General features: G+C 37.0%; 1 protein-coding gene across 6 annotated transcripts in view; it reads right to left on the bottom strand.

Moving 5' to 3' along the window:
- AFTPH (aftiphilin) overlaps positions 1-12,433 on the bottom strand; it is a 68,088-nt gene that overhangs the window by 37,701 nt on the left and 17,954 nt on the right. For all 6 annotated transcript variants that reach the window (XR_002004741.4, XR_002004740.4, XM_019021394.4 and 3 more), the window contains exon 2: positions 1,883-3,852. Coding sequence is in view for 4 of the 6 variants with exons in the window: in XM_019021394.4 (XP_018876939.3) it covers positions 1,883-3,820 (1,938 nt within the window). In the remaining 2 variants the exon portion in view is untranslated. The remainder of the gene's footprint in view (positions 1-1,882; positions 3,853-12,433) is intronic.

The raw sequence follows: 12,433 nt of genomic DNA on the forward strand, positions 1-12,433 counted from the left end.
TTAATGCATCTTGCCCCATCTATACAGTTTGTTTTATTTTTATAAAAAAAAGAATCATACTATAAAATTCTTATTTTCTAGCAGATTGATTATTTCACTCATTTTAAAATTTCCTTTTATATTCACAAAAGTTCTTTGAAGTAGGTACTACCTTCTTTGTATATACAGCTGAATTCAGAAGTAACCTATCCAAAATCATAAGGCTTTTTAAGAGGCTGGGTCAAAATTCAAACTCAGATCTGTCAGATTCCATGAAGCCCATACGCTTTATTATCTCCTATATCCAGTTATCAAATTATACATAAATAACTTCAATCAACTTGTATGATGCAAGAAATTCCTACTTGAGTGGTCACACTTTAAAAAATTCATTATCTGATGATGTTAAAAGTTCTAAGGCTACAAATTAAAGATCACCCAATACCAGTGTCACCCTATCCTCTAGTGAGATGAAACTAAATAGGGAAAGGGTTAGGTCAAAAGCAACAGTCCTCATTTAGCATCATAATTAGTTCACTTCTCGTTTAAAATGGCAAGGTTCTGCCTAAATAATGAATTGCTCAATAGGAATAATACACATTAGCCAAACCATGTAATAACTGAATTAGCAAATTAAACTACTTAGACACAAAAGCCAACTAAAAAGCGATTAGCTATGCACACCAACTGGTAATACCATAATTTCTCTAATATCTTACTGTCTCAAAGTTATCAAGGCAATGAAATATAAGTATTTCAATTACAAAGACTTTGGAAAGATTTGCAATTGAAAATGGTTTTCTTAGCAAAAGATAACTGGAGAAATAAAGTTTGTAGATTCTGAGTTTATTAACGGTATATTTAAAATAAGCTTGTGGATCAGGTGTTAGTTACATATATCAATTGTCAGTATAAGGCAGTGAGGTTCAAGGGAGTGCCCTCTTCCACACCCCTGGAGTTGAAAAAAGGTAAAGTTTAGCACAGAGTGGAACTCTGGACTGGGGAACAACCTAGATATCAAGCTACACCTCTAGGGGCTACTTTAGGTCAAAGTGAATCTCAATGAATCTTTTCTGAAAGAGTCTGAATCAAAAAAGGATAATGTATAGGAGGTAAGGGGTAAAAATATTCTCCCTGACACACCTACTCTCTAGGAAGAGCTAACAAGTACATTTGTAAGAAAGTATAGGCAAATAAATACAACTACAATAAGTGAACCTATAGTTATTTCTTATTTTAGGACTAAACCTTAATTCATCTCATACCCTCACCCCAAGTCTTTTAGTAGCTGCTAAATTATGAGGAAAAAGAAAAATTTGCTTTTTTCTAGTTGTTTTTCTGTTCTTCAATTCACTATAGCCTTTGGCACAGAATGAGGTTTCAAATTCTGCTTGTTCTCTCCTGGAATCAAAACCGTACTTGAATTTCCTAGGTCTTTGATGGAAAAAATTAACATTCTATTCTTAAGCTTAAAAAAAAAAAAGATCCAAATCTCAGTTTAACCTTCTTTTAAAATCACTGTAAAGGGTAATACTGAAGGATTTACTGGAACCGTCAATTAGCTAATAAGTGTGGGTTTTTTTTTTTTTTTAACATATATGGTATTTATAGTCACCAAAAAATCCAATAGTCACCAAAAAATCCAAGTTGATGAGTATCTGTAAATATTAACGAAACTCATTGAGATAAAGAAAAATCTTACTGTGCTTTACTATAGGACTATTTGTAGTTTCCCAAAGGGTTGTGAAAAATGTAACCAACCCACAAATCAGACAGGCATTATACATCATAACGAGACTCCTTTAACAAGTACTCAGTTGAAAAAATATTTTTTGAAAAGCTGAAATTAGAAGCCTCCACAACAATTAATACATCATACAAAATAGAGAAAATTAGTAAATACCTGAACTGAAGTGGCTGATTCCTGTAAATGGCCACTAGCAACTGCTCCTTTGGAAGTTGCTGAAGGTACACTGTGCGTTTTGGGGGTTCCTGGAGTATCAATATTTTCATCTGTCCTATGTGACTGCCAGGCTTCCTTTCGATGATGAGATTCAGTAGCCTGCTGGTCTCCAAAAGCAGCCCAAGAACAACTATCTTTTTGTTCATCCTCAAAAGCATTCCAATCTACAACTTGGCTAGGACCAGCTGAACTGAAGTCTGCAAAATCATCAGAGTCTTGAAAACCATTGCAGTCATCCTGAATATTTGGCACAGAATCAAAATGTCCAATCTCACTTTCTTGCCCATTTTTAAGTTTTGAAACAGGTTCAGTGCCTGTTCCACTAGATTTTCTTGCCAATTGACATTCTTCTGATAAATTATCAGAAGTCTGTTTTAGGTCTGACTTTGTTAATATTGTCTCCTCTTGGCAAGAAACAGCATTTATATCCCCAAATTCTCCAAAGTCATCATCACCTGGTTCACTAAAATGTGGAAAGTGCTCTGAAGACTCTTCAAAAGTGGCATCACTCATTGAATCTTGAGTACCAGTAACAAAAGGTGGAGTTGAGCCACTGGCAGTGCCAAAGTCACCAAAATCACCAAAATCATCTTCATTGATATCATTGCAAGTCACAAAGTCATTACTACTATCACCATTTTTTACACTTAAAGAATCATCCAAATCATTTTCTTCTGTGGGGTCAATGTTTGGGCTTTGGAAATTAGTAAACTTTCTACTTTCTTCTTTGGGAGAACCAACTTCATCATCAGAAGTTTTAACAGAATCCATGCATAGGTGAGCACATTTAGAAGTAAGTAAGTCAAGTTTTTCTTCAGTTTTACATTGTTCTCTCCTAATGGCTTCTGAATTATCAGCTGAGTCTACCAAACTCCAAGCCTTTGACTGAACACCTGACTGTAAAAATTCATCTTGTTGCAGTGTTGGAAGGCCTTGTTTTTCAACACTGAAACCTCTGTTAGTCACTATGCTTATTTCTGAAACACAAACCTGATCCTCTCCATCAGTGTCTCCTTTGTTATCCAAGCTTCTACCCAAAGACACTTCTTTTACAGAATTCAGTTCATTGACTCTATTAATTTTATTGTTTTCCCGAATGTTTAGTGCTTCTCTATCATTTAAAACTGCACATTCTATTTCTTCTAATTGTATCCTTTCCTTTTTGGAAAATGTGGCAAAATCTGCAAATTCCTCAGCAGGACTAGGTACAGAGTCTAAATTATACTCAGTGCTATGAGTGCTAAGAGGCTTCCGTCCCTTTGAATCAGCTACATTGTCCAGATCATCTGTTCCCTGAGGATTTACAGTTTCCAACACTGCAAACCCATTTGTTAGAATCTCCAGACAAGGAGGCTTTTCACCATTGCAGCTCTCTAACTGCTTGTTTTGATGAACAACATTCATATTAGTTCTAAAATCTCCTGGAGAGAAACTTTCAAGTGTTCCAACATTCTGTCTCTGCTCCACTACTTTATTTAAATTTCCTGGTCTTTCCATGCCATCAATGGAAGTATCTAACATTTCAGATGAAATTATTTCTTTGCTGGTGGTAGAAAGTAAAACATCAGACTGTCCTTTCACAGGAGCAGAAAGTTCAGCAGTGATGTCCTTATCATTACCATTTTTAATGGACTTAAAGCTTGTAAGGCTATCTACATTTTCTGAGAATTCATGAATTGGCATAAAATGGTTTGAAGGTACAAACTCTTCCTTGGGACGAGTATAATCTGGTGTATCGAAATCAACAAACCCTACACCAGAAGGGCTAACTTCTGAAAACCCACCAAATTCCCCAAATTCATCATCATCATCATCCTCTGCTCCATTGTCTAATGGTGGTGGGGATGAAGAGTACATTCGAATGATGTCTGGCTCCATTGTTCAGTTGCTTTCAAATAATTAATTTACACCTGTAAAAAAAAAAAAAAAAGAATTTTTGGAGGGGACAGATTACATAGAACAAGATCTTTCAAAATTCTCTCAAAGCTACTTTAAAACAATGCAAATTTACAGTGCTCTATTTTGTCTCCTTTTTTCCTTGACCATTTCCTGCATGATGTTTTGTATCTTTTAATCTATTTTTCTCTTAGGTGCAATTACTTTACACAGCTATAGTGTACTGGAAAAAAAAAAGTTCTCTTAGACTACTACATGTTACCAAGAGCACTGGTAGTACATTAATGAAATGTGGGGATTCCAGATAATTCTGAATATACACTTACAAAAGTACACCTACAAAATTCTCTCCTGGGGTAAGTGCTTATTCTGTTAAGTTCTCCTTCAATTCATTAAGGATTCAGTGCTTGCCTTATGGATTTGTATGAGTTCTTTATATTAATAAAGGCATCAAAATTTTATCTGTAATAATTGTTACAAATATTTTCTTCACTTGGCTTTTCAATGTTTATTTCTGACCCAAGTTAATTTTTAAATACTTAATAATTTGAAATAGTTTAAGACTCAAAAAAAGTTGGAAATACAAGAGTTCTTGTGTATATTCCACTTAGCTTCTCCCAGTGGTAATATAGTAATAAGGTAATAACCATAACACATGGTCAAACCAGGAAACTGACATCAGTACAATACTATTAACTCAGGTACAGACCTTGTTTGGATTTCACCAGTTGTGTGTGTGTGTGTGTGTGTGTGTGTGTGTGCATGCGTACAGTTCTAAAAATTTTATATGTGTGGATTAGAGTGACCATCACTACAATCAGGATAAGAACTGTTCTATCAACACAAAAAAAACTCCCTCATGTTACCTCTTAATAGTCACACTCTTCCCTAAACCCTAATCCTCGATCTATTCTACATCATTATAATTTGTTACATCAAGAATGTTATATATAAATAGAATCACACAATACATAACCCTTTGAAGCTGGCTTTTTCCCTCAGCCTAATAATGCCCTTGAGAGCTATCCATGTTGCTGCGTTTGTCAACAGTTCATTCCTTTTCTTTTTCTTTTTCAGAGACAGGGTCTCACTATGTTGCCCAGGCTGGTTTCTTGGGCTGAGCAATCCTCCTGCCTCAGCCTCCTGGGTAGCTGAGACTACAGGTGCACATCACCACTCCTGGGTCTGACTCTTTTTCATTGCTAACTAGCGTTCCATTGTATAGATGTACCACAGGTTGTCTACCCATTCACTCCATATAGGATATGTAGGTTGTTTCCAGTATTTTCCTATTACAAACAAAACTGCTATGAACATTCATGTACAGATTACTATGTGAACCCATGTTTTCATTTCTCTAAAATATATAAACCCAGGAGTGTGAATGCTGGGTCATGTAGCATGCTCAACTTTATAAGAAACTGCCAAGCTGTTTTCCCAAGTTAATTTTAGGAAGTCAAATCAATTGATTTTTTCACGAAGATGAAGAAAGTTGTATGCAACTTTCTTCATTATTTTGCTATCATATAAAAGTTAATAAATATTCACTTTTATTTTCTTCTACTTTTAGGGAATAAAAAACATTTAATTTTAACACATCTAGAACTTATTTTGGTGTATGATGTAAAGCAAAAATGTAAGGTGAATTTTTTTTTCTCAACAGCCAAGCAATGGTCTTAATCCCTTTTGTTGAATAATCCTTCCCATACTAATTAATTTATAATAGCTTCTTTTTAATACATTTAATTCTTAAATGAAACCTCAGTTATTCTAGTCCTCTGTGCTGAGGAGTCAAAAGTTCCACAGGTCAGATTTAACATTAAAAGCAAAGGGACCACCTATAATCCCAGCACTTTGGGAGGCTGAGGTGGGCAGATTGCTTGAGGTCAGGAGTTCAAGACCAGCCTGGCCAACACGGTGAAACCCCGCCTCTACTAAAAATAAAAAAATTAGCCGGGCGTGGTGGTGCACATCTGTAATATCAGCTACTCAGGAAGCTGAGGCAGGAGAATCACTTGAACCCAGGAGGTGGAGATTGCAATGAGGCGAGATCGTGCCACAGCACTCTAGCCTGAGTGACAGAGTGAGACTCGGTTTCAAAAAAAAAAAAAAAAGGGAGGACTAACAGCCAAAGTCCTAGAATAAAACCAGCACATAAATAATAAACAGATACTTCTTACAACTCACAGCTGCCCATTTAGATACATGAGGAAAATGTTTACTACAAAATTCAACCAGTTTTGCAAGCTAGACTTCTCTCAGAATAAAATTTCCTAAGATCTTCCACAGTTTTAGAGTGAAGGTACCGTAGAAACCACAGTTTAATTTAGAGGTGAGGAAAATGAAGCCAACTAGTGAGTAACTTTCCCAAAGTTCATTCAGACAACTGCTTAGTGGAGAATGGCTTCAGAATTTTGAAAAGGATCTTTGAGGTTAACGACTGGTCAGTCACTCAGAGTTACCAGGAAGAAATGAGCAAGTCACAAGAAAAGGAAAAGGCTCCATTGTAATATATCTACTTCAAATTATCTTTCTTACGAAATCAGCACCATAAAGAAGGAAATAACTGCTTTGCTCTGCCATACTCTTCTTTCCTGCTGCTGATTTAAATAGAAAAAAAAAGTACAAGATACACACAAATCCTATTTTGTTCCCTTGCCTAGTGTCCTGATAACCCCTTCTAATTAGTGTATGAGGTAATCTGACCTCTAACTGTGTCCCTCTAATTATGAAGTTCCTATCATTTAAAATCACTTTGTGATTGTTAATGAGAATGTGGGGAAAGGAACCCTTGCACACATGCACATTGCTTGTGAGTGTAAATTGTTACAAGCCTTCCAGAAGGCAATATGGTTGTACTATGCAAACTCCTTTTAAGGAAATCTAAAACAAAATGCTGCAAAGGGATTATTTAGGCAAGTTATACTATATCCCTACAATAGCATATTATACAGCCATTAACTACAGGATTCCTTTTTCTAAAGCTTAAAAGCAGCCGGGCGCAGTGGCTCACACCTGTAATCCCAGCACTTTGGGAGGCTGAGGAGGGTGAATTACTTGAGCCCAGGAGTTCGATCAAGACCAGCCTTGGGCAACATGATGTAACCCTGTCTTTACAAAAAATACAAAATATTAGCCAGGCATGATGGCATGCACCTATAGTCCAGCTACTTGGGAGGCTAAGGTGGGAGGATTGCTTGGGTCCAGGAAGTCAAGGCTGCAGTGAGCTGTGATCACACCACTGTACTACTCCAGCCTGGGTGACAGAGTGAGACCCTGTCTCAAAAAAATTAAATAAAAATAAAATTTAAAAGCATTAATAAAGATAGTGACATGTCAAAAGGATACAATACAAAAGCTACCTTGAAAGGGCTGCTACTAACTAAATCAGGAACAATTTGAGCACTGAAATAAAGATAATAATGGATTATAACCCAATAAATAAAATAATAAACTGAGTCCTCACAGATATAAACATGTAAGTAAATAAACTGCAAGTTAGATGAGGAACTGGATATTTGCATAGTTTCAAAGTACTTCCCCACAATATACTTAATTACAAAGGGAAAAAGTGTAAGTTTACAGTGTGAAGCCTGACACTACCTTAATCAGGTGATCAACATGAACATTATCAGTAATGGGAACACTGAAATCATGCACCACCTGATGAGATGCAATGAGAATACAGGATCACTTCTGGGATATCCTGTCAAAAATACAACACCTGACTTCAGGAGGAAATTTCAGGGAAATTCAAACTGAGAGAGAGCCTACAAAATTACTGGCCTGTAATCTTCAAAAGTATCGAGCTCATGAAAGTCAAGGAAAAGACTGAAAACCTGTTTCAGATTGAAGAAGAAGAATAAAGAGACATGAGAAGTAAACGCAGCACTTGGTCTCCTTCCTACAAAGGTTGCTACTGGGATGATTGTGAATCATCTACTTTAACAGAGTCCAAAAGATTCACTATAGCAGCAATGTATCAAGGTTAATTTCTTGATTGTGATGGTAGTATGTATGTATGTATGTATGTATGTATGTATGTATGTATTTTTTTGAGACAGAGTCTAGCTCTGTCGCCCAGGCTGGAGTGCAGTGGCACGATCTCGGCTCACTGCAAGCTCCGCCTCCCGGGTTCACGCCATTCTCCTGCCTCAGCCTCCCAAGCAGCTGGGACTACAGGGGCCTGCCACCACGCCTGGCTAATTTTTTTTTTTTTTTGGATTTTTTTTAGTAGAGACGGGGTTTCACTGTGTTAGCCAGGATGGTCTCGATCTCCTGACCTCGTGATCTGCCCGCCTTGGCCTCCCAAAGTGCTGGGATCACAGGCGTGAGCCACCGCGCCCGGCCTTGTGATGGTAGTACTGTAGTCATGCATGAGAATGTCCTTGGTTGTAGGAGATACACACTAAACTATTTGGCAGTGATGGGGCATCAGGCTGGCAGTCTTAAATTGTTCCGGAAAAAAAATTTATTTGTATTGACATTGCAACTTTTTATGTTTGTGATTGTTTCAAAATGGAAAAAAAAAAGCATTCAAAGAGATTTATATGCCTACATTTAAATATGTGTATTTTAGAATAAATGTGTTACTTATACAATAACACCTTTTAAAAAACTGTGGTAAAATAGACATAATATAAAATTTACCATGACAATGTTGGTACATTACTGTTAACATTATTGTTTGCAGACTTTGTTAAATTGTTACCATTAAAAAAAAAAAGGGCTGGGTGCAGTGGCTCACGCCTGTAATCCCAGTGCTTTGGGAGGCCGAGGCGGGAGGATCACTTGAGGTCAGGAGTTTGAGACCAGCCTGGCCAACATGGTGAAACCACGTCTTTACTAAAAATACAAAAATTAGCCAGGCGTGGTGGCGGGTGCCTGTAATCCCAACTACTTGGGAGGATGAGGCAGGAGAATTGCTTGAACCCGGGAGGTGGAGGTTGCAGTGAGCCAAGATCGTGCCACTGCACTCCAGCCTGGGTGACAGAGTGAGACTCCATCCCATTAAAAAAAAACAAAAAAAAAAACTTGCATTTGTGTTTGTGTATAGTTCTGTTCAATTTTATCCTCTATTCAGATTTGTGTAACTACCACCACTATCAAGACACAGAACTGCCCCCACTCCACCTCCATCCCTTCCCCTTGCAACCACTAATCTGTTCTCCATCGCCACAATTTTGTCATTTCAAGAGTATTATGTATGCAACCCTTTGAGGCTGAATTTTTTTCACTCAGTGTAATGTCCTTGAGGTCCATTCTGGTTGCTGCCTGTAACAATAGGTCAGGTCTTTTTTTTTTTTTTTTTTTTTTACTGCTGGTGGCATTCCATTGTACAGATATACCAGTTTGTTTAACTGTTCACCTGCTGAAGGACATTTTGGTTGTTTCCAGTATTTTACTATTATAAACTGCATATGTATAGTGTGTGTGTACATACATAAACACTAATAGTATAAACAGTATATACATAATAATAGTATATATAAATAGTATGTATAATAAGGATGCTAGGAACATCCATATACAGGTTTTTGTGGGCATGTAAGTTTTCATTTATCTAGGATAAATGCTCAAGAGTGTGACTGCTGGGTATCATGGTAAGTACATGTTTAGTTATGTAAAAAACTGCCAAACTCTTTTCCAGAGTAGCTGTACCATTTTACATGCTCATAATACCTTACTTTCAAAGAACTATGTGTGATGGCTTTTTTTTCCTAGCCTAATCTGTGATTAACCTATTGCTTTTTTCCAAAACTTTTACTCTTTAAAAATGAAATAATTTATTGGTTCACAACCTATTCCAAACTCAGACATCAATGCAAACACAAAGATCTGAATCAGAAACTCTGTAACCAAAGCAACAACTCCGCAAGTTTTTCTTCCTTTCATACCTTTGCAAGGTACTCTATTTTCCATTTTAGGTGAGACAGGCTTTATTGGCCTTCTAGAGTAAAAACATTTTCATATTTCTCAAAAAGGGGTCACCAATTGGTGGTGAGAACTTGGGCTGCTGCATGTTCCCCTGCAGCAGGTATTGGCTCTGACCCAACTTACCCTTTAGAAACCTAAAAGAGTGCCAGTGCTTCTAAGTGTCCTTGAACCAATCAGTGTAGGGGAGACTCAAAACTTTCCAGAAAATTCCTGTGTCTAGGCCAACTCTACTTAAAAGAAGTTTCATGTTAATTGAAGTATTACTTGTATAATGGATTTACAAATAAAGTTTCATTTCTATAATCCACTTTAACACATAAAATATGGGCTTTAAATAGCTGTTCCTACTCAACAGGAAAAAAAAAGGATAAGCTACTTTAGTACTGTGTCTGGCACACAACAAACAGAATAAATGTTTCTTCATCCTTCGTAATGGACTACTTTCTCCATCCACACCACAAGGAGTCCCAAATAGTCGTCTAATTTCTTTATAACCTGTACAAACAAGCAAGCATGCGTGTGTGTGCATGCATGTGTGTAACTTGCCATTTTTATGTCTACTTATTCTAAGACCTGTTAGAGGGGAGCAAATAAATAATGCCACTGTTGTCTTGCAAGCCACTGTATACAAACACAGTTGACAGGAGGGTCTCATAATTGGGTAGCAAACAGGATATCCTAGTAGTCAGAGCATAGAGATAGAGAATTTGGGTGGGCTTCCTGTACTTTGGAGATTTGTCTATGAGAAATCACATCCTTATCAGGAGATTAGGGGACAATATAGGTGAATAAAAATAATTAATAAAAGTGCAAACTGAAGCCGACTTTCCGGGCTACGAACCAGGAAAATCAGAGGGTTTTGGGTTTGGGAATTCTGGCATAGAAGGTCCAATATAAAGGGGTCAGGGAAACAGTTTAGAAGCCCAATAGCAGTCAGCAGTGGAACCTAAGCCCCAAGCCAGATTAGTAGCCAGGATGGCAGGGCATACAACAGGTGAAGGTGATTCTGTATTAATCTTCCACCAAAAGAGAAGCTGCACTTGCTTATGGAATTCTAACCTCTAGTCTGAAATGGTCATGGAAAAGAAGAGATGATGAGTCTGTAAGTTGTAAGCTCTGGGGTCAAAAGGCAAGATGGGCTTGAGAAGGCAGAAGGAAGGAATGGGGCCAACAACTGTCTGAGACTATTTGGCCATTTAAAAATAGTTTCACAAGAAAAACAAAGTTGGAGGACTTAAACTACCTGATATCAAGACTTGGTTTAAAGTCACATGGTCTTGTGATAAAGATGCCACTGCAGTGTGGTGGGGAAAGGATAGACTCTTCAACAAATGATGCTGGATTAACTGGATAACCACACAGGCAGGAAAAAAATCTCTGATTCTAACATCTTATACAGAAATAAGCTCCAGATAGTTCATGGGCCTACATGTGAAAGGTAAAGCAATCAGCCTTCCAGAAGATAACAGAAGAGATTATTTGTATGACCTTAGGAAAGGCATAAATGTTTTAAACAAGAAACAGAAACACTGATTACAGAAAAGATTGATATATTGGACTGCATTAAAATTTAAAACTTCTCTTCATCAAAAGAATACCATAGAGTGAAAAACCAAGAAAGCCATTGCCTGGGAGAAGATATGTGCAAAACATGTAACTGTCAAAGAACTCATATCCAGAATATGGAAAGAATTACTACAAGTCTATGTGAAACAATCCAACAGAAAAATGGCCAAAATATTTGAACAGGTATTTCACAAGACAGGATATCCAAATAGCCAACAGCGTATAAAAAGTCATCAGGGAAAAATGTACATTAAAACAACAATAAAATACCACTATACATCTACCAGAATGACTAAAATTAAAATTATTCTCTCCACAGCCACTTTTGGTAAGGATGTGGAGAAACTGTGATTCCCACACTTTACTGGTGGAAGTATAAACTGGTACAGATATTCAGAAAACTGTTTGATAATATGTACTAAAACTATACCAGACCTTCAGTACCTGGCACATTCTGTGCACTAAGTAAATGATCAACTACCATTATATTTTAACTTTCACCAACTCTGTGGCTAAAATAATAACCTATCTGTAACAAAACGTAAGTCAATGTTTGCTTAGTTGGCACAAACATTCATATGACTCTATATTTTAAAAGGTCACTGAAAGAATAAGTCACTTAAGAAAAATATGCATAACCACACTAAAGACACATGAAGTTGACTTTATTGCCAATTTTTCTAACCAATCCCTAGAAAATATAAAACTTGACTTATATAACTATATAATTTCATAGGCTTGGGGGCATGGGGAGGGGGAAGCTGATAACAAACTAAATCTGAAGCCCAAGGTTGAAGGACTGAGATCATAACCTCTAAACAAGCTCGAGGGTCCAGTGACCAGTCTGTTAAAAGATAGAAGTTTTGAAGTGAAATAGAAAAATGTAACCCGGAAGTTCTCACTGGTATCTTGAAGTAAACTGCCTGTAGCTCCTATTTGGTTAGACGAACAACCACAAGAATTTGGAAGGTGCTTGGTTGGGATGGAAAAGATTCATCACATGTGGGAAATATATAGGGTATTCCCTACATATTCCTCTAAGGAATAGTTAATCCCTGGTACCCTCCTACCCCCATCATCCACACACAGTAT

This window comes from Gorilla gorilla, chromosome 12, assembly GCF_029281585.2.
Source record: "Gorilla gorilla gorilla isolate KB3781 chromosome 12, NHGRI_mGorGor1-v2.1_pri, whole genome shotgun sequence".
Taxonomy (NCBI): domain Eukaryota; kingdom Metazoa; phylum Chordata; class Mammalia; order Primates; family Hominidae; genus Gorilla; species Gorilla gorilla.